This window comes from Gopherus evgoodei, chromosome 11 (assembly GCF_007399415.2).
Source record: "Gopherus evgoodei ecotype Sinaloan lineage chromosome 11, rGopEvg1_v1.p, whole genome shotgun sequence".
NCBI lineage: Eukaryota > Metazoa > Chordata > Testudines > Testudinidae > Gopherus > Gopherus evgoodei.
Window position 1 is genome coordinate 41,705,805 of NC_044332.1, and position 23,222 is coordinate 41,729,026.

At 43.5% G+C, this 23,222-nt stretch overlaps 1 protein-coding gene and 1 long non-coding RNA gene across 2 annotated transcripts in view; one reads left to right on the forward strand and one right to left on the reverse strand.

Annotated features, from left to right (window-relative positions):
- The window catches only part of MYO3B (myosin IIIB), a 394,363-nt gene that overhangs the window by 193,015 nt on the left and 178,126 nt on the right, over positions 1 to 23,222 (reverse strand). The window contains exons 21-23 of the mRNA XM_030580743.1: positions 21,075 to 21,228; positions 20,075 to 20,163; positions 17,098 to 17,227 (exon numbers count right to left, since the gene is read on the reverse strand). Of these exons, the coding sequence (XP_030436603.1) occupies positions 17,098 to 17,227; positions 20,075 to 20,163; positions 21,075 to 21,228 (373 nt within the window). The remainder of the gene's footprint in view (positions 1 to 17,097; positions 17,228 to 20,074; positions 20,164 to 21,074; positions 21,229 to 23,222) is intronic.
- On the forward strand, positions 6,123 to 15,056 carry LOC115659934. Its single transcript, XR_004002671.1, has 3 exons — positions 6,123 to 6,135; positions 6,363 to 6,368; positions 14,936 to 15,056. It is a non-coding gene; the product is annotated as an uncharacterized LOC115659934 (long non-coding RNA).

The window sequence follows — 23,222 nt, forward strand, 5'->3', positions numbered from 1 at the left end:
TTTAATCTATGCTTAATTAATGGGACAAATACCCAGCTCTTTTGCTATTTTTACCTTACTGAATCATTGCTATCCATTGCTGATGCTGTTCTCACAAGTCAAGTCAAAAGAAACAAGACTGCGTTAACTAACAGGAAAACAGACATGCTGGTTCAAAAGACCACTGACCTTTGCAGCTTGTTGTACGGTGAAAGAGCAGTGAAGGTGGTGGACCTTGTTAAAACAAAGTAAAAAATCAGAGCACAACAGCACCACCATCATACAAAACACTGAAATGAATATATGAGCAAAATCTAATGCAGACTCAGAGATAGTTTGCCATAAGACACGTTGGCTATTAGCTACAGTAAACACAGGCTGGATGATTTAGAGACTTTTGGATTTGTTAGCACATTCTTTGTAAAAGTACAGTACACCCGCAAAATATTATGGATGCTTAAGTTGTCAGTATGTTGCATGTATTACTTGAACATCCCACATGCTTTATCTGCTGCACCGATTCTCATGAAAGCTTAAGAATTATTAATTGCTCATTTGGGTCTTGATCCTTTGAGCTGCTAAGAGCCTCCTGTGAGGTGACAAGCACCCTCAATTCCATTTGACGTCAGAGCACTCAGTGCCTGGCAGGGTTAGCGTCTAATAAATTCACTTTTAAAATAATCAGGGTACATGTTTTGTAAACATTTTACTATTAAAATGATGATATATAACACACGAGAAACAATTTCTAATAGTTAACATTAAAACCAATATCTTCTGTATAACACATCTGTTGCTATCTCTGAGTTAATTTATATTTTAATTAAATCAGCATGAAATGAAATATTAAGATTAATTATTGTGTATCTATGTTAAATGAAAATTTTTAAACAAGAAAGAAGTTAGGTTAGAAGTAAGGCTGACTGGATAACACAACACCATTCCATTTTGTGAAAATTTTTGAGATTTCCACATTTATTTTCATTCCACAATAGAAAGAAAACTAAGACCTTTTGAATCTTGGTATGAAAACAAAGAAACAAAGAAACAAAACAAACAAACAACCCATGATTGAGAGAGACCCTAGAACAGCCAAAAGCCCAATGGTTAGGGCACTCACCCAGGATATGGGAGACCCAAGTTCAAGTCCCTGTTCTTCCTGATTTGGAGCAGGGACTTCACTGTGTAGCACTCCCACATCTCTGGCAAATGCCCTAGTGACCAGTCTACTAGCTATTCTGGGGTGCGTCCGTCTAGGTCTCTCTCTCTCTCTCTCCTGGACCTGAAAAACCTTCCCAATAAAGTCTTTATTGAAATCAAAATGTTTCATGGAAACATATTGGTTTAGACAAAACAGCATTCTTCCATAAGAAAAATTTTCATCAAAAATGTTTTGACCAGCTCTAGTAGTTGGAAATATTAAAAGAGAAAGTATCATCTTCTCTAAGCTATTAAGAGTGCAGAGAACAAAACAAAGTTCCTCCCAAGTTTTGCTTATTTGGAATGGCCTTTTACAAATTGACACAATTAAACCATCAATATCTATTTCTTAAAACAACTCAGTCCTATCTGTTAGGGTCCAAGTCTTCAGACACTTTCAGCCAGATTCTGCCATCTCTATCCAGGAGTAATTTATTCTGCAAGTACTCATACACTGAAATTGACTTCTCGTGGAGTAAGATACTACTTAATGAGAGCAAGGATAGCAGGACCTGGCCTAGAGTAACAGCTGTAATGCTTACTGCCATGAGTAATCCCAGAGATTCACATTACTCTTGATTTTAATGGAATTATTGACAATAGTGAAAATTATATCTTGTATTGTGTGTTAGCATGATTGGGCCCTTACCTGTGATTTTGATAGAAAGTTCTGTCCCTAGGTCCCTATATGGGTGGCATGCTCTGGATCCTACTTTTATTGAATCTTATTATAAGCATCTGTATACTTCCATTGCCCTGTGACACAAATCCTAGGAGCTGAGGAAAAGCCTCAGACAGAGGAAGCAGAAAACTGTATGTATACTGTGCAACTGGGAACCTAAATAACATGTAATCAAACACCCAAACTCTAAAGCTCAGTTAAGCTACATTTAATTTAGTTTACTGATGTCCCACATCTGCAACCCAGTAAAGTTCACAATTGTTACTATGCACAGCTGTGGTTTAAAGCCTATCTTTGCAAACAATACACTGGCAGCAAAGCAAAAACAATTAATTTTATATGCTTTTAACATATGGATCAGACAGTCAGAAGTAAGAAAGCCTCTTATGTTCTAAAAATGTTCTAAAGAAAATATATGTTCAAAAGAAAATATATAGCTTCTATTAACTTGACCCAAATTCTTAGAAAATGTAAGTTCCGATTCATCTTTAAGTAGAGAGATAATAATTATAATGGCTTTGTATCGGATTCATTTGATTTACAGTGCCTGCAGTTATCTTTTAATAGGGAAAATATATGACACAAACATCCCATTATAAATAGATCTTATTATGAGATAAATTAATAAATTGTAAAATGTTTGGAGTCTTTTGTTCTATTGTGATCTGTGGAATTAAAAGGAAGGGAAAAAACCCTTTAAGCCTAAATGGAAACACATTTCATTTCAGTGAATAAACATGATGTACATCAAGCCAAGGGCCCAATTCTGCAAACACTTATCACCAGTGATGAGCTGCCAAAATCTTAACAACCGGTTCCCTACAAAAAGTTCTGATTTAAGGGGGGAGAGCGGGGGAGGGGTCGGGGGGAGACATACCTATGGGGCCAGGGGCCCCTGCAAAGCCTGGGGCAAATTGCCCCACTTGCACCCCCAGCAACCCTGGAACTTGCAACCCCCTCCCCCCTTACCTTGCTGGCAGCTCAAAGCAGCAGGACGACTCAGGAGCTTAGCTGAGCTGCCCAGCTGCTGGCCATGCTGCAGCTCTGTGGGGCGGGGGTGGGGGGGACATCCTCGTGGGGCCAGGGGCCCAGGGCAAATTGCTCCACTTGCCCCCCACCACGGCCCCGGAACTTGCAGCCCCCTTACCTTGCCAACAGCCCAGAGCTCAGCTGAGCTGCCCAACTTCTGGCCATGCTGCAGCTCTTCAGGATGGGGGAAGCGAGGGAGGGCCCGGGGGAGACATTCTCGTGGGGCCAGGGGCCCCTTCAGGGCCTGGGCCAATTGCCCCACTTGCCCCTTCCCCTCCAGCCAGCCCTGGAGCTTGCAACAGGACCCCCCCACACCTTGCCGGGCCTTTCAAAAAGCAGCAGCAGGACGACTCCCGAGCTCAGCTGAGCTGCCCAGCTGATGCCAGCGGCTGGCCACGCTGCAGGTGGGGGGAAGCGGGCGAAGGGCTGGGGAAGCCTCAGCCTCCCCAGCTGGGAATCCTGGGAGCAACATGATGGTTCGGCCCACGGACCGGAGTTCTTTGCCCATTCCCTGGCCCTTTAACAACCGGTTGTCCATGGAGGTTGTCCATCTAATTTTAGCAACCAGTTCTTGGGAACCTGTGGGAACTAGCTCCAGCTCACCACTGCTTATCACCGGGCAGACTGCTTGTACTCAATGGGATTACACAGTAATAAGCAGTACAGGTAAAATCCTGACTCCACTGATGTCAATAGCAAAACTCTCATTGACTTCAATGGATCCAGGATTTCACTCTGTGTCCAGTAGTAAAAGGATTGCAGGATTGGAATACAAAATAATTTAGTTATTTTTCACTATTTCTGATTGTTCAGTAAAGTACCATTTGCTGTCAGAAATATAGATAATTTATACTGAGACACAGTATCTTAAATTGGAAAATTGCCAAATTAAATTGATAACTGCAAATCATTTAAAAAAAGTCATTGTGCAACATAATGGTAGGTTTGAGGATGTTGCAGTATGTGATTTGGAGCAGATACTAGTTTGAGTTTTTAAGCTGACCTCCAAAAAGGGGGAGGAGACAGTGTTTGTACTCCTGTTTTGGATTCTTTAGAACATGTAAAGAAAGCCTAAACTTTTTATTTTAAAAAAAAATCCAGCTTTTTTTGTTTTTTAGATGAGACATACCAGGTTCATCTACTCTGTTTTTCTTGGAGTAGTATAGGGATGACTGGAGAACTCATTGGATTCAGATAACACAAAAGACAACAGACTAAATGTAAATATTGAGCTGGGGAAGAGATGGTCAGGCAGACTGTTTATAAATAATTTATTTTTGTAAATAACTCTTCACCTCAAACTCCAGAAAAACTTGACCAACGAGTGTGCCAGCAAAAACAGAGATAATAAAACATAATATTTCTGATAGGTGAAATACATTCCCTATTGAATCAACGCATCCAAGATTTCATCTGGTATATTTAACTTAAAAAAATATTTGTTTAAAAAATAAAACCCTGTTACTCCATGTTTACACGACACATGAGCAAAAAAAGGTTCAATCACAACCATTTCCTCCCCTCCTTCCCAGGTCACCATTAATGTTAAAAAGGTTGCTAGTGCTTTTTAAAGAAGCTTGTATGGTTTCTTGTTAGGGGAATGTGACCAGATTTCTGCTAGTTGATTATGGCTGAGAAAGCAAACAATTGCTTTGCAAAAAATCCAAGACCCAAACTGCAGAGAACTGGATGGAGGCCTCTTCAGAATCAGCCAGGGGACTATTAGCTGGACCTTTGCCATCCAGCAGAGGCAACTGTAGTAGTAATCACTGTCCCCAATCCACCAATTAAAATAACAACATCTTCAGGCATGTATTCTCTCACACACACACTGTTAAAATGTGTTTCTAAAACAATTGCAGAGAATATGAAGGCAAGGTAAAGAAACTTTCTGGTTAGTATAGTATAACGCCATCCCCTAACAACTCATTGTACTGTATAGAGCTTGTAAAAAAAGATACATTACCTTGAAGATAAACAACAGCGGGAGCTATGGAGAATCCTGGATGATGGCACACTGGCAACAGACAAATGGGTGTCCCTCAGGAAACAGAAGTTTCTTCTGAGACAGTTCCATGATTTTAGAAAGTTGGATGCCATGGGTGTTGGAATCATGTATTAAATCAGGTGTTGTGATGCTAGACCATAAACAGTGAATCCAACTCAAGATCAAAGGAGTTGGGTCAAGTGTGAACCAAGAAACAAATACTATTAGGGAAGCAGAAAATGAGTTCCCCCTTCTTCTGGGCTCATAAAACAGTTATCACAGGATACTATGGGAACAGTCTCCAGTATGCCATTATCTGTGTGCCACCCTGTTTCTTTTAAATGATTCAGGGAAGACACTCAGAGATTGTCCTTCCATGAAGAAGGTTGAAGAAATATTTACAAGATTTCCCTTGCTGTAATGTAATCCAGACCAGTGCACAAAATGGCAAGCAAGTGACTAACACATGCCTTTTTCTTTAGGGGAGCAGGATTGCTCAGGAAGCTTTAACAATTCATGTTTTGGAAAATGGTCTTGGTAAGACTGTGCTGTGGAAAGCACACTGCTTTCTCATCGCAGTAATTATTTCTTCCCTGTCAACACCTGAAACACTGGAAAATCAAAATATTGCTTTGTTAGTTGTTATGACTGTCTTTCCTAGCAGGGATCTGACATTAACTTCCAAAACTCCAAAAAAGCAGCTCAGTTCAAATTTCCAGACGTTTCTCACACAAAAACTGACTCCATCTGTTCTGCAGAACCTGAGAGTCTAACACCATCCAAAACACAGGGTGTACACAGCAGCTGAGAGTACGCTTCCCAGTGCAGACAGACACATGCTAGGTCTGCTCGAGCTACTGTGCTAAAAATAGCAATGTGGCTGCAGAGGCATAGACAGGGGCTCATGCTAGCCATCCAAGTATAATCCTGCCTGACCCGCTGAGTACATACTGAGGTGGCTAGCCCAAGCTGCTACCCTTGTCACGAGGGCTGCACTGCTATTTTTGGCACACAAATTCAAGCAGACCTAGCACGTGTCTGTCTACCCTCCTGGGAACCACATGTCCCAGCTGCAGTGTAGATATACCCTATGCAAGAACATTTATTTGAGCTATCTCACTATGATGAACTGGAGCTATATCTGTATATCTTATGAATTCTGATTGAAGTTGTATTATGAAAATCTGCTCAGCCATGAGTGCCTATATGTATGTGGATTACCCTCAAGTCAATGGGGAAATCGAATGGTTTAACAGAAGTTTGAAAGAGAGGTTGCAAATGGCTACACTGGAAGGGTGATTGTGGATACCCTTCACTATTGATTTCTTGCAAGCATACGGGGCTACATGACATGTCACAATGCAAAGATCACCTGCAGAGTTACTGCATGGGAACCAGATGAATACTAAACTGAACATTGCTGAATTGTTAAAGGCACGACCTGAGGCCCCAACCAAGGATGATATGAGAAAAACAGTTGAACAGAACCAAGTAAAGTATAAGGCTTTCACAGACAAGCAGCAGGGTGCTAAGGAACCAAAGTTTGAGTGTGGTTCCTTCGTTAGAATACAAAAATCTGGAATTTTACACAAAGGGGACCATAAATTCACAGCTCCTCTTAAAATCATAGAGAAGAAGGGACTTTACACCTATCGACTTTCTGATGGGCGGTATGGAATGCTTCTTAACTTGCATCTGCCTGTGCACCAAGAGGAGATTATGCCAACACCCAGTCTACACAGGATGACTTTACTGTAGTATCAACACAACAAGACATTGCATTGGAACCAGGGCTTGAGAGACGTCCTGTCAGACCCAGACGACCACCTGTCTGGACTAGAGACTATGTTATGTAGTATCTACAGTGTTTTCAGTGTAATATTTCTGCCAATAGTATAGCATCTTATTTCCTATTTGTTCCTGTGGTTAGAACAACAACATTAATTTTATTGGGAGACTTCCTTAAGAGAGGAGGGAATGTGGTGTTTAGATGTTGCTTGTAATTATTAGAACTAGGAGCACTGGCTGTTGGGAATCTGAAAGGACAGGAAACAGGCAGGAGGGGGAAGGAGTTGAGGAGACAGAGTGAGAGTTACAGAGGGTGCAGCAGTAGGTTGGTAAAGAGGTTTCCACTTTATTTTTAAAGTCCTGTTGAAGTTTGTTAGTACCTTCCCGGTTGATACAACACAAAGTCTCAGTGTTGCCAACCCTCATGATACTGTCATGAGTCTCATGATAATTATTGTTTTCCTTAAAGCCCCAGCTCCAGGAGTCAAGTGCATATGTGATGGTTTCAGCCTTCATTTTTAAAGCAAAAGTAAGCTTCTAGTTCTTGTGGCTGTGGAGAAAGTTTCAAAATGTGACCCTAGGGTACTCTAAAGGCTCAAAAAGCAGAAGGCAAATAAAAAGAACACTAAATCTATTATTTTTACATAATCTCAATATTTTAAAGCCAATCTCGTGATTTTTGGTGAGCCTGACTTGTGATTTTTGAACATTCAGGGTTGGCAATACTGAGTCACAGAAGCTGGGAAGGGACTCCATAAGGGAGAGAGACCACCTAGCATGCAACAACTGCATAAGGAAGAGGCATCTTTCTGGCCTTCCTACACCCAGATGGTTCCCCAAGGACCCACAAAGGAAGTGTGAGACAGAAAGTGAGGGATATTGTTGTTTCAGATGTTTATTGTTTTGTATCATGTAAACTCTCCTGTGCTTTACATGGTTAAGTAAAAAAGAGCACAAAGGCATTAGATTGCACAAAGGGTGTGCGTTGACTACTTCACAGCTACTCTGTGCCTCTGCAAGTTAAACTAACCAGAAGCTTCATACTTGTTGCCTGGAGTTCTGGGAGATGAATGTGTTTAAGTAACAGGTATCTCAGGGGTCGAAGCTGGTCCTGAGGCATACAGCAGGTAGGCTGAGGCACTCCATTTTGGAGAAGGGATGGCAAACTGAGAGCCAGTGCCCAGGAGAGACCAAGGGAGAAACCAGGGGTCTCAAACATGTGGCACATAGAGTAATTTTTTTCTGGGGCCCGCAAGCGCCTCACAGCTCCCTTGCCCTCCCACAGCATTTACCTAGAGCGGCTCCAGCCCGACGTGCACTGGCGGAAGGGTAGGCTCCCTGCCTGCCTGCCCTGCCCCTGTGCCGCTCTGGGAAGCGGGGGGCACAGGGGTCTATGTGTTGCTCTTGCTTTAGGCAGCGCCCCCAGCAGCTCCCATTGGCTGCGGTTCCCCATTCCCAGCCAATGGGAGCTGCTGGGGGTGGTGCCTGAAGCAACGGCAACACACAGACCGCTGTGCCTCTCCTCTCCCAGGTTCCAGATGCTTCCTGAAGCAGCATGGGGGCAGGGCGGGGCAGGCAGACAGCCTGCCCTGCCCCCGGTGCGTGCCGGGCCAGAGCCCACCCTCTGAATCCCACCTGCAACCAAAACCCTGCCCTAAGCCCCCTGCTGCATCCTGCACCTCGACTCCCAACCTCCTACCGCACCCTACATTCCTCCTGCACCCCAACCCACTGCCCTGAGCCCCCTGCCACACCTCAACCACCTGCCCCGAGTCCCCCTGCCACACCCCTCCTGCACCCCGACCCCCTGCCCTGAGCCCTCTACTGCACCCCAACTCCCAACCTCCTGCTGCACCTCACATCCCTCCTGCACCTCAACCCACTGCCCTGAGCCCCCTGCCACACCCCTCCTGGACCCTGACCCCCTGCCGTACCCCGCACCTTGACCCCCTGCCAAGTCCCCGGTTGCACCCTGCACCCTGACCCCCTTCAGCACTCTGCACCTTTCTTACAGCCCAACCCCCTGCCCTAAGCCCCCTGCCACACCCCACACCTCTCCTGCACTCCAACCCCTTGCCATGAGCCCCCTGCCACACCCTTCACCTTGACCCCCTGCCGCACCCCTCACCCCAACTCCCTGCCCTGAGCTCCCACCACACCCCACACCCCTCCTGCACCTGCTGGGGGCAGGGAGGGGGCAAAGTTGGGATGGGGATTTCAGGGAAGGAGTTGGAATGGGGGCAGGGAAGGGGTGGGAAGAGGTGGGGCAGGGGCAGTACCTCATGGAAGGGGTGGAGTGGGGATGGGGCCAAGGGCGGCAGGGGAGGTGTCAGTAATGCAGCCTTGGGTTTTTTTTTGTATTTACATGTGTGTAGTTGCTGGAGTGTTTTGAATTGTATTCTTTTTGGATAAGGCTGTTTATTCACTTTTTTTTCTTAAGCAATTGACCCTGTATATTTTCACCTTAAACAGAGACTATTTTTAATGTATTTTTCTCTCTTTTTTTAAAGCTTTCTTTTTAAGACCTGTTGGAGTTTTTCTTTAGTGGGGCTCCAGGGAATTGAGTCTGCAGCTCACCAGGGAATTGGTGGGAGGAAGAAGTCAGGGGGAAAATCTCTCTGTGTTAGATTTACTAAGCCTGACTTTGCATACCCTCTGGGTAAGGGGGAAGAGAGATTAGCTCTCTCGGTACTTGTGTTTCCAGGACTGGAAGCACGGAATCTCCTAGGGTCGTCCTGGGAGCGGAGCCTGGGAGGAAGTAACCAGGAAACAAGGGGAGGGGGTTATTTCCCTTTGTTGTAGGACTCAAGGCAACTGAGTCTGGGGGTCCCCCAGGGAAGGTTTTGGGGGGACCAGAGGGTATCAGGCCCTAAAAATTCCTGATTAGTGGCAGTGCTATCAGATCTAAGCTGGTAATTAAGCTTAGGGGAATTCATGCTAACACCCATATTTTGGACGCTAATACATACATTTTGCAATGATTATGATGACCGGTATGAGACAGGCTTTCACTAATGACATCACATGACTTTTTTTGGTGAATACAGGGGATCCCTATTCCTCTATATACTGCAGTGTCTTCTGCCTATTGGTATCCAGAGGTTCTTGGGTCACACTGCTCACAGCAGTCCTAGTGGATTGCCAGAAAGGGGCACTCATTAGGATCAAAGAGTCATTTCACCCATTTACAGCTTGTTACTAAGCCACTCTGGTGGGTAGTGGTGAGAGTGGTAAGTAGCTGGGTTTAGCAAAGAGCATGTCCACACTGGGGACATTTTCTAAGTATTAAAATTAGTTCAACAAAACCAATTTATCAATCAGTTAGAGCTCTAGCGTAGACATAGTTTAGGCAGTTCAAGGTGGCCTGAACGGTTTTTACTAAACTAGAATGGCTCAGGCAGCCTATAACCAAGACTACAGTATAGGTTTAATTGCTTTTAAAGGTGAGCTAATTTAAAAACTTAAGCTTCTCCAGTTTAAACAAGCCTTTTACATTTGAAAGGAACTTTGCTTGTTAAACAATAGGGGAGGCAATATGAAAATCGTTTTCCATATTACTTATTCAAGTGCCTTAAAAACATTGGTGGTAAGCTCAGCCCAGGCAGATTTTCCTTCTAAGGTCCCTAAATTTATTCCTGATGCAGGAAGTCGCACCTTGGATATGTGTTTCAGTAAAGTTATTGATTTAATATATTTCCCACTTTTGCTACAGCTTGTTCAATTGTTTTTAATGCAATTCAGTGATATAATATGCTAGAGATGAGTGGGGCTACAGCACCTGGCCTGATCAGTGGGGATCATGGGATTCTATTGGGATTTCTGAGGCAAGCTCAGGCTACATTTAATATTTCTGTATTTCCACAGCAGTAAAAACATGTAACACATTGTAGTTGGCACCAATGGCTTGGTGCATAAATTCATGGGCTGTTGACAATCCCATAACCATGCAAGCAACCTTCTTTTGTTCAACTATAGATCTCATCTAAATACTGAGCCTTTAAAGGGCAGTTACAGCCATCTTCACTCAGAAGTTGAGGGATTTTAAAATGTATTTCATCTATCTAAGGCACTATAATGGCCCCATTACCATAGTCTCTGGATGCTACACAATCCAGTGAGGTAGAAAAGTTCTCTTATCTCCATTTTGGGGGCAACCAAGGAACAGAGACACTAAGTGATTTGCCCAGGTTCACACAGCAAGTCTGTGGCTGAGCAGAGATTTTAACCCAATGTCTCCTCAGGGCTAACCATTGGACCATCCTTCCTCTGACCTCTTCCTGGCTTGAGGCAGGAGTAGAGAGAGTTAATCTGATGGTATGAGTATCAGAGTCATCAGCTACTTTAGGGAAATGCCAGGTATAATCCTCACCAACTTGCCTCTCCTTGTGGACCACAGATCCACACCCACATACCACGAGTGCAAGCCAGGAGGGCATAAGCAAGCCCTTAGGGGCAACGTGCTCTGAGGGGAAGGCAACACCACCAGGTAGGTTTGCAGGATATTTACCATAGATACCATATAGCAAAATCCAGTCTCCGGGTATGTCTACATCTACAATTTTGCAGCGCTGGTTGTTACAGCTGTATTAGTACAGCTGTATAGGGCCAGCGCTGCAGAGTGGCCACACTTACAGCAACCAGTGCTGCAAGTGGTGTTAGATGTGGCCACACTGCAGCGCTGTTGGGCGGCTTCAAGGGGGGTTCGGGGAACGCGAGAGCAAACCGGGGAAGGAGACCAGCTTCGCCGCGGTTTGCTCTCGCGTTCCCTGAACCCCCCTGCAAACTGCAGGGAAGGAGACCTGCTTGCTCGGGGATTCGGGGAACGCGAGAGCAAACCGCAGGGAAGGAGACCTGCTTGCTCGGGGATTCGGGGAACGCGAGAGCAAACCGCAGGGAAGGAGACCTGCTTGCACGGGGGTTCGGGGAACGTGAGAGCAAACCGGGGAAGGAGACCAGCTTCGCCGCGGTTTGCTCTCGCATTCCCCGAACCCCCCTGCAAACCGCAGCGAAGGAGACCTGCTTGCACGGTGGTTCGGGGAACGCGAGAGCAAACCGGGGAAGGAAACCAGCTTCGCCGCGGTTTGCTCTCGCGTTCCCCGAACCCCCCTGCAAACCGCAGGGAAGGAGACCTGCTTGCACGGTGGTTCGGGGAACGTGAGAGCAAACCGGGGGAGACCAGCTTCGCCGCGGTTTGCTCTCGCGTTCCCCGAACCCCCCTGCAAACCGCAGGGAAGGAGACCTGCTTGCACGGTGGTTCGGGGAACGCGAGAGCAAACCGGGGAAGGAGACCAGCTTCGCCGCGGTTTGCTCTCACGTTCCCCAAACCCCCCTGCAAACTGCAGGGAAGGAGACCTGCTTGCACGGTGGTTCGGGGAACGCGAGAGCAAACCGGGGAAGGAGACCAGCTTCGCCGCGGTTTGCTCGCGCGTTCCCCGAACCACTCTGCAAACCGCAGGGAAGGAGACCTGCTTGCACGGGGGTTCGGGGAACGCGAGAGCAAACCGGGGAAGGAGACCAGCTTGATTACCAGAGGCTTCCTCAGGTATGCTGGGATACCTGCTTATTCCACGGAGGTCAAGAAAAGCGCTGGTAAGTGTCTACACTTGATTACCAGCGCTGGATCACCAGCGCTGGATCCTCTACACCCGAGACAAAACGGGAGTACGGCCAGCGCTGCAAACAGGGAGTTGCAGCGCTGGTGATGCCCTGCAGATGTGTACACCTCCTAAGTTGCAGCGCTGTAACCTCCTCACCAGCGCTGCAACTTTGTGATGTAGACAAGCCCTCCAAGAGATTATGACAGAATCTGTTCAAACATCCAGGTGACATCAGTATCAGCATCTATAAGTAAAGTTACTAGGGTTACTGCACTAAAATGCATATTCAACAAAGGAACTGCTGCTTGAGCCTTTTATACGGCCATTTTCAATTAAACTCAGTACAATGTATAGTTCTCAGGTTACCTTCTTTCCCAGATTATTTAATCGTTATGTCTCTGACACTGTCACTCGTGATACCAATCCCCCAAAATCTGTGAAACTAAAGAGACCAATAGCTGCATTTGGCTAAAAAAGGAACTTGCAAATTCAGCAAAATAGAGACATCTTGTTCCTTTCAAGCATACTATGCTTCTCTCTTTTAATTGGAGCATATTCTACATTCATTTCAAATACAGAGTTCTCATCAGCAGGAACTCTGCAGATGGAAATAGTGTAGAACATGGAAGCAATTTGGAAAATTAGTGAGTTAATATTTAGGTTCACTATGCAGAACATATTCATTCCTTTTTGAAGTTAAAGATCCACTTTACCTCCCATTGAAGTAACAAAAAGGAGGTATGAACTCTGTATAATCAATCCTAGAATGTTCACTTTGAGTATGGATGTCAGTTAGTGGGATCTGTGAACTCTTTTAATGGTAAACTATACTACTATATACATGTTCTTTACATCATGCTGTCCATTTCTGGCACTTTACACAGTTTGCTCCAATGAAATAGAAGCATTCACTGAGAAGGGGTCAGAACATTTGATAAATTACAGTGATTCACATGATCCTAAATTAGGAAAATAATTTTATCTTTTTAATATTTATTTTCTTGCTGCTGCTCAGTTTTTGACTCTTGAAAACTATATGCAAGGCATTTAGATAAATTTACTTCAAACAGAGAAGAGTTTGTCAGGGAGTGGAGAGAAGCAGGCATTCGGTTTCCTTATTTTCATTCTTAGTGGCATTTAGGAAACGCATTTTGTAATAATCATCATGCCCATGTTATTTTCAAACTTCTGAGATAGCACCACCTAGTGGCCATTGCACAGATGGAAGAGGGCTCTTTGGCCAACAGTATGAACACTAAACGTTCCAAAGCTAGTTGTGAACAGATGTTAGACAGCGCTGTTGCTCATCTTCAAACAAAGCATTGAAGACACTGGCAGAAAGGCTCATATAAAGCCAACATTGCCTTGGCACATTTTTTTAATGTAGCTTCCATTTAAATTAACAACTTTTTGTACCAGTAAATAAATAATCTACACAAATTGAAGAAAATGTTGTTAAGTCTTGGAATGTTAAATGCAATCTTGGAATGAGAGATGGTATTTGATTTTGGCTTGCTTTGCTAACGAAGTATATGTCTGAGGGTAGGGATGCATTCAAACACAAGCAGAGGATCTTATGGGATATTTACATATTCTCTATTATTTTGTGTACAAGAGCTTCTTTGTAGAAAGTTAGGAGGAGACTGCCTTTAACTTCCTTCACAAAGCAGGGATGAGATATTAATAGCCATACTTATACATTCGATTCTCTGCCAAACCTTTCATTTATCCTGCAGACTGCCAAAGACAAACCTGGCAACAATCTGATTTCAGAACACAGGCCCCTACACCAGAAGTGGTGCCAAGTATATTAGATGGCTGAAAAAAATAGAGCATAAAGTATTAGTTATTTTTAAGACCTTGTAGCATCCAGTGGTGACTCCAGGCACCAGCACTCCAAGTGTGTGCCTGGGGCGGCAAGCCGCGGGGGAGGTGGGGGGGCAGCCTGCCGGTCCCTGGTAGGGCAGCAGCCAGGTAGCCTTCGGCGGCATGCCTGCGGAAGGTCCGCCAGTCCCGCAGATTCAGCAGCAATTCGGCAGCAGGTACGCCAAAGCCACGGGACTGGCGGACCTCCCACAGGTAAGCCGCCGAAGGCTGCCTGACTGCTGTGCTTGGGGCAGCAAAAAACCTAGAGCCGCCCTGGTAGCATCATATGCAGAAGTACATGCTTAACCATTCCAAGGCTGGAATCCAAGCTATACTGACTTGGCAGAAAATATTGCTGCTGCTGCTATTTCAGAGAGAGGCAAAAATTTTGTAACAGAAGGCAGAAGTCACCTGATCCATTTAGATAACAGTAAAGAATTTAAGATACAAAAAATAGTGAAAGCAACTCAGTATATATAGCATATATAAAGTAACAGTGGTCTGCAACTCCTAATCAGTATGCCAGAGTGCAGTTCCTACTGTATCTCAGGCAAAGCACTCAGTTCAATGCTGCTGCTGGTGAAAATATTTTCAAAAGCCAGAGAGACAAGTTTGTGTGAAAGGACCAGAATTCAGGAGAAACTTGTATGGTACAATTGCCTTGCCCACTATCAAGTTCACTGCTAATAACTGACAGTTATTATAATAACTGGGACTGCTAATTGGGACTAGGACGACCAGATGAGAGGAAGAAAATATCAGGACACATGGGGGTGGGGTGTCCGCCAGCAGAGGGAAACAAAAAAGCCGAATGCTGCCGGCAGAGCGAAACATCGGGACAAATTGCTTCCCGACCAAAGATCGGTCGGGACATGGGACAAACACCTAAATATTGGGATGGTCCTGATTTTATCAAGACATCTGGTCACCCTAATTGGGACAAAGAACTTAATCTGTCATTTAGGAATAACAGGAAAAGCACAGACTCATTGAATCAGAATGACAAAAACATTGACAAGGCAGTACAGTCTCAGATATTTGACTAGGTGCAAAGCTTCTTTTGTTTAGCCTCACCCTACCAGGATGAATAGAATAGGCTCTCTCATCAGGTCAACCAGGACCCCAAAATCAAAGCATATAAAGGTAAAGAGGTTTTCACCCTCAACTGGGCACAGAGCATGCTGACCTCAGTCTCATAAGATTGTCCTCACTCACATTTCTCCAATTGCTAAGCTCACAGAAGCAAAAGGAGAAGCAGACTCCTCCTTTACTACATCATCCTTCACAAGCAGCCACTAGTAGTAAAAGGTACTTCTACTCTCTCCCTTTCAACAAGGCTAAGATCATTGTCTCTATCTTGTTCAGCCCTAGTCAGCAAGGGACGAGAATCCCAAAGTCACATCCAAATGCAAAACCACAAGAAATAGGATGACATATTACTTATTAAAAATTCAGCTTAGGCTGTGCTGTGAGCGGCAGTCCTTGACCTTATCGACTTGTTGCTAACATTCCCCCTAGGATCTCCTAAAAGGAGGACAGAAATGACATTTTGAAAGAGCACAATAATCCTTGACCTAGTGAACTTACAGCAAAGTGCCTGTTAAGATCAATCAAGTTAAACAGTAAAGTCTAATAATACAAATGGTGAACGATTTTCTTACAGGAAAGTTCAGATTCTGAGTTCCGCCTCCCACCTCCTAAAAGGAGAGAGAGAAGGTGCCTTCTTAGGAACGGTTTGTAGAGGCCAAAACCAAAGCCACACTAACAAAAATAGTTCTCAAACTACAGAAAAACAATAGCATCAGTATAATAGGAATCTATCCTATGCAGAATATAGTCAAATAGACTCAAAAATTGCTATCAACTATACCTATGCAAACCCACTGAAGCCAATTGCGTTTCATGGGTTATAGAGTGGAGTTCAGCCCAAAGCATTTAAACTAATTTGAAATGACTTGGAGCTGTACTCTACATATTAGTTTTGACATTTTGTATCAGCAAGATACTGATTATTGCATGAACTGCATGGGTATACATCACCATATTCTAGCCTGTAACTCTCTAATCACAAGTGAATTACCAAAGGTCCCCTTACTCCTGCAAAGAAATGTCATATCAGAGCAAAAGCCTTCAGGTGTCTACATCCTTTTCCAACCTGTTCTGAAAGAGACTTTTCCTTTTATGTAGCAACTCTTGACAGTCTCTTAGCTTTGTATGTGTGTTGTAGTGTAGGTGTTTATGTAACGTCACATGCACACTCTACTGCAACGTGCGCAGACTCTTTTTGGCTGTGGGTGTGTTGCATTGTTGGTGTTTATGTGGCAGAAGTGTCAGGCACATTCTATTGATTTATGGCAGCTATCTTCGAAGTCATTGAACTTCACCTTATTGTTATAAATTAGCAATAGACATAGGCACATGTGTGGAAGTCAATGTCCCCAAGTTTCAAATCATCTGAAATAATTAATTCTATCAGTTTGGTATATTTTTTATTCTATAACTAGTAAGATATTTTTAAATGTATTGCGCAGGTGTGTTTAAACAGAGAGGATGTTACTTGCAAAAACTATCTTTGCCTAAATTGGATACACATGGTTTACACAATGTAAAGCGAATTATGCAAAAAGCTAGAGACAGAGAAGTGTTGTCTAGTGATCTGAGAACAAAACTAATACCCAGGAAACTCCTGACGTCTCATCCCTACTCTGACAATGAAGTCTGACCTTCGTTATCATTTAATCTCCCTGCATCTCTGAAATGTGGATACCTCACAGCAATGCTGTGAGAATTAATTAATTAATGCCCATAAATTGCCTTGAAAATAGCAAGCGTTAAGTATTTTACAACTCCAGATTACTTTTGTAACCCTGATGGAAAGCAATGCCAGGGTTCTGGACAGTAGTAGTAGAAGGCTGCAGGGACATCTAGTCAGGAAGTCTAACTATTAACAAAGCTATGAAGAGAAATACCTGTTTTGGTTAATGGACTAGAGAACAGCTGCTGAAGAAGTTTGTTCTCTGAAGTTCTCAGCACCACCACTATATCAGCAGGAAGAGTGTCTCTGTTCTTTTCAAGAAAACCGTAGGCATCATATAATACCTAGGTATTGGAGACAGAATGAACAAAGAGCTGAAACAGACTACCAAAACCTTGTCATTTACTTTAAACAGGCAAGTTGACCAAGTAAGATAGTTCAAACCTGGCAAGCTGGTGAATTACTGCAGTGTTCTCGAAGTGTGAACTGGCTTTAGACAGCATTTGCATTCATGACATGTCATTGGTATATCAAATTGGTTTAAATGGCTTAAGCTGAGTCACATTGTATTACGCTCTATCACATCAAACTATGACGTGCCCAGTCCAACATATGGCTACACTCGAAACTCCAAAACGCTGCCGTGGGAGCGCTGCTGTGGCAGCGCTTTGAAGTGTGAGTGTAGTTGCAGCGCCAGCGCTGGGATAGAGCTCACCCAGCGCTTCACGTACTCCATATCCTCCTGGGGTTTAGCTTGCAGCGCTGGGAGCCGCGCTCCCAGCGCTGAAGCACTGTTTACACTGGTGCTTTATGATACTGTATCTTGCAGCGCTCAGGGGGGTGTTTTTTTCACACCCCTGAGCGAGAAAGTTGCAGGGCTGTAAAGTGCCAGTGTAGCCAAAGCCACAGTGTAGCACCACACTAGCCGCATAACTTGACAGGTTACACGTGAAATATGCAATGGTTTTCAGATGGAGCAGCCACTTTGCCTTTACTGCATGTAGGCAATGTGTGATCTGTAATTAAATCTTCTGGAGAAACAAGAGTAAATTTCATATCTAGCACACTGGCAAAATGGATACAAAATGTACTATCACTCTAACCAAATGGGTATTTATTCATCTAGATCCTCTCTTTAATTTGCACTGGCTTAGGGCACAGTATTTTTAAAATTTTAACTCCGAGGGCTTTGAAAGGCAAAACTGCTCTGAATTGTTTTTCTCATAGTTATTAGTAATCAATGATCATATCTTTGTATCAAAACTGGAATAGAGTTATTCTGCTTTAGATTTTATTTTTTAAAACTACAGTAATTTCCAGAATTCAGCTTTACTATAAATGGCCTCAGTGCCAGAAAAACACAGGCACAGCACATGGGGCAGGTCTGCACTACCGCAGGGACTGATGCTCTGAGATCGATCCACTGGCAGTCAATTTAGCGGGTCTAATAAAGACCCGCCAAATCGACTACAGATCGCTCTCCAGTCAATCCCTGTACTCTACCCCTGATGAGAAGAGTAAGGTAAGTCGACGGGAGATTTTCTCCCATCAACCCCCCGCAGTGTAGACCCCACAGTAACTCGACCTAAGGTACATCGACTCCAGCTACCTTATTCACGTAGCTGGAGTTGCTTAGCGTAGGTCGACTTACCACAGTGGGGTAGACATAGCCATGGTCTTGAAGTTACATTAGAGCTAATTTTGGCCCTATTGTGGAGAATGACTGAAAGTCAGCACTTCCTCTAGGACTTGACATTTGGGTGGCAAATAATTTACTGGAGCTTTGTGGAACTTTAGAGTTTTCCTTAACAAACCCAAAAGTTGGGGAAGGTTTACCAGAAGATTTGCAGAGGTTCTTGACCCTTGCATTGAGCGTGAGCTGAGGCCTGCATGGAAACCACGCAAACCTAGGCTGCTTTGGTTGAGTTTTGTTTACAGTTGGGAATTTAGACCTCAAATTCCAAACAAAATTCAGTGGACATGAAACCAACTAAAACCAAAACTGTTGAGTTCTGCAGAACACTAGAATATACCTCCAGTATGTAGGAGGGGAATTCTTCCAGATACTCCTCTGCCCTCTACAGGAGTTTAAAAAGAAAACACTATTGCAGAGACAGTTTTAAACTCTGTTTTATTCATTGAACCCCCTTTCCTTTCCTGCTCTCTCTCTTCCACACAAACAATTACTACTGAGTATATGTGCTAATGGCTAGAGATGTTATAATTGTGCAGGTTGTTCTGGCTCAAGGGGAGTGGGCACAAATTCTACGAAATGTCTCAGGGCTTGTCTACATCAGAAAGTTGCAGCGCTGGTGAGGGAGTTACAGCGCTGCAACTTAGGAGGTGTACACATCTGCAGGGCACCACCAGCGCTGCAACTCCCTGTTTGCAGCGCTGGCCATACTCCCGTTTTGTCTCGGGTGTAGAGGATCCAGCGCTGGTGATCCAGCGCTGGTAATCAAGTATAGACACTTACCAGCGCTTTTCTTGACCTCCGTGGAATAAGCAGGTATCCCAGCATACCTGAGGAAGCCTCTGGTAATCAAGCTGGTCTCCTTCCCCGGTTTGCTCTCGTGTTCCCCGAACAAGCAGGTCTCCTTCCCTGCGGTTTGCAGGGGGGTTCTGGGAACGCGAGAGCAAACCGCGGCGAAGCTGGTCTCCTTTCCCGGTTTGCTCTCGCGTTCCCCGAACCCCCCTTGAAGCCGCCCAACAGCGCTGCAGTGTGGCCACATCTAACACCACTTGCAGCGCTGGTTGCTGTAAGTGTGGCCACTCTGCAGCGCTGGCCCTATACAGCTGTACTAATACAGCTGTAACAACCAGCGCTGCAAAATTTTAGATGTAGACATGGCCTCAGCTGGGTGACCAGATGTCCCAATTTTATAGGAACAGGCCCGATATTTGGGGCTTTGTCTTATATAAGAGCCTATTACCCCTGTCCCAATTTTTCACAGTTGCTACTGGTCACCCTAGTCTCAGTTGGAGTGGCATTTCACATGTCAGGATGCCACCTCCAGAATGGTAAGGAGCATTTATAACATTTTGAATTGTAAATCTTATCACAAATTCTAGGTTTCTTTAAAAACAATTAATCCATTAAAAAGAGAGAAATCTGCAAGCAATTTAAATGCCTCTGGATGGAATGGATAGTGACTATACTACTGATTACATTCAGACCATATGGCCTTTACCTTTCCAGCATAGTGCTGAATGCCAAAACACAGCTCCACACGTTTGGGCCTCCAAAAGTATTTGCATCTTAAATTATCTTCAAATTTATCTAGTCATTAAAAAAGGTAACTGTTAAAGGTGAACCACAGCAATTTAAACCACAATTCTCCACCATAATTAAGGACAGCTTACAACCCAAAAAATCAGAATTAGTACAAAATACTCTTATAAGTTATCACATTGTCCACTAATGATTTCAGCCTTTGTCAGCTTTTCCTACAAGCACCTGTGTTCTTTCTTCCAAGTTACCACTTATAAATGAACAGCCTCCCCAAACTAGTCCTTCAAATCCCTCACAACTCACTCTTAATGGGATGCCTATCGGAAACTAACAAATGACAATGGCTTGGTAGGTCGAACGCTAGAATAAACTTCTCATATTTATTGGCTGCACACATTTTAAAGTTGGCAACAAGATTTATTAAAATGTTCATAAAATAATCATCAAGTTAAGGAACTATCTAGTCAGATGTCACAGCAAAGTCACTACTACTAACTCAATGTATGGTCTCGGGCATATCTCTCTTCCATTCTCTGTCTCAGTTTCCCATCTCTTAAATGAGGATAAGAATCCTTGAAGTACTTAACACACAGCAGCATTGTGACTATTATTTAACATTTGTAAATCCCATAGATGATAATAAACCCTATTTAGATAGGTGTTAATATTTAAACAATAAAATAACATTAACAATATAAAAATAACAAGAAACTAGCAAAATAGTTGAAGTGAGCACCTGAGCAAAAAGAGAGAAAATAAATACTTAAGTAAATAAAAGTCCATTTGTTCATGTCTGAATATTGTTGACATCATAGCAGAATTTTCAGAAGCTTCTCAATCCATTGCTAATGCCACAGACTCAGTGGTTATTTAGACAAGCAAAAATACTATAAAATGTCATGGCTCTCACTCAATGTGTATCAGTCATTCTTTAGGGCTTTAAAAATTATTATTCATACCAACTAAAGTCAGGTCTGTCGCCTGGGGAAATCGACTTTCTTCGTCGAGTAGAGAAAGTACTCCCATTGGTTTCTGGAGGAACATATCTAGAAGTGGACGATTGTCCTCATACTCCACTGTAGTAGCATCAATGCCCTCATTCTGATATTCCATCTACAAAGTCAGAAATACAGTTAATACTGAATTGACCATGAAAATATTACCATCAGGACATTTATGGCACAAAGCTTCTTTCTTGTTTATAGGATCTTGTAACATTTAATTGCCTACAAAGCTCACAACAATTGTGTGGCAGCAAGGTCACAATATCGTGTGGAAAATGGGTCTATCTGAGTGAGGTCTAGTCTCTAAACTTCCATTTTCTTGTTCTATAAACTCTTAATTTTTCTTTAGCTTAAATAAGATTTGTATTAACAGAAAACGACAGCGCTTTTTCTTAGAGATGACCATATGATCAAGTCATAGAATTGTTAGTGGCCTAATTCTATGCCAGTAAAAAGCTCAGAATATTTTAAGATATGCTAAGGGAATGGAAATATGAATGGGTAGAAGTAGGAGTGAAGTAAGAAATAACAATAACTTAATTAAGTCTTCAATCAGTCTAGACCACATTTCTTTCTTTGGTCTGGTGACTTGGGTTGTTACAGAACTACTAGTAATAGATGGGACTTTCCAGAATGATCAAAGGTCAAACTTGCCTACCCTCAACCTAGGTTGGACCACACCATCAGAGTGGGAGGTCTATGATCCCCGGATTTGCTTGGAAGATTTCAAGGACGTAGCATGGGGTAGAGTGAACTAGAATCACAACCTTAAAGATCTAAGTGACCACAGGTGATTCTACCAGGCCACCACAACACCAAGAAAGGCTGCCAGCATCCCCCAACACCCTTTCCCCTAAAAAGAAGAGACAGACCAAGACCACTTCAGGCAGGGCTGGCTTTAGGAAGTGCGAGGCCCAATTTGAACAGTTTTGACGGGGCCCCAGCAGGGATGACTAAAAAAAACCAAACACACGTAAAAAGCACATGGGGTTTGTACTCACTGGGCGGTGCTCCTAGTCTTCGGTGGCACTTTGGTGGTGGGTCCTTCACTCACTCCAGGTCTTCGGTGGCACTGAAGGACACGCTGCCGAAGACCCAGAGCAAGCGAAGGACCCACAGCTGAAGTGCCATCGGAGACCCGGAGCACTGCCAGATGAGTAAAAATTAAAAAGGCACCTCTAGCCAGGGAAGGGATTCTCAGTGGGCCTGGGGCCCTCTTAGGCATGGGGCTCGATTCGGGGGAATTAGTGGAATAGGCCTAAAGCTGGCCCTGACTTCAGGCTATGCCAGCTGACTAGCCAAGTGCCCAGAGGCAGGCTGCTGGCCAGTTTAAAATACGAACTAGAGATGATGTCACCTGGTCTCCTGAATTACAATTTTTACTTTGAAAATCTGAAACCCAGCAAGCAGAAGCACCATTAAAACATTTTTCTTTTAAAAAACTTTTATTATTTTTCCTATTTTGTGGATTGGTAGAGGAGCCTACTTCCTGTATTCATTATTTTTTTCTGTTAACACTTTTTAGATGTGAAAGAGAAAGGGGGAGAGGAGAGAGAGAGAGAGAGAATGTTAAAGACATAGCACATGTATATCCAATTTCTAAGTAAATCATATCTTAAATCATTTTGTGTTACCCTTTTGTTCTGAACTAACAAGGGAAATTATAGGTTTTTAATCATTCTATATCACAGTAGAGCTAAATTAATCAGGAAAAAGTCAACCACTCAGTCAATGGAAACCTTGAAGGAATCTAGCTGCTTCAGGAATCTGAGAAGTAAATTACATCCCCTTTGCTTTCCAGGCTTAAATATGTATAAGACTTGATCGTGCACTATGCTAACTTCATGATTTAAATCCTGATTGTGTTCATCCAGTGATTTGACCCAGTGCTGATTTCATTCCATATTATTGTCAATATGTTGATTTGTTAACTCAGTTATAATTTTGGTTTGATAACTGTTCTCTTTAATCCTTTGTTTAATAAAAATCATAATAGCTATTTTTAGCAAGAAGCTTCTTGAATTTTAGGTTTGTCTTTTTATTAATTTGTAATACAATCCATACAAATTACATAAAGCTAGTTCTTCTTTCAAAAATGCAACA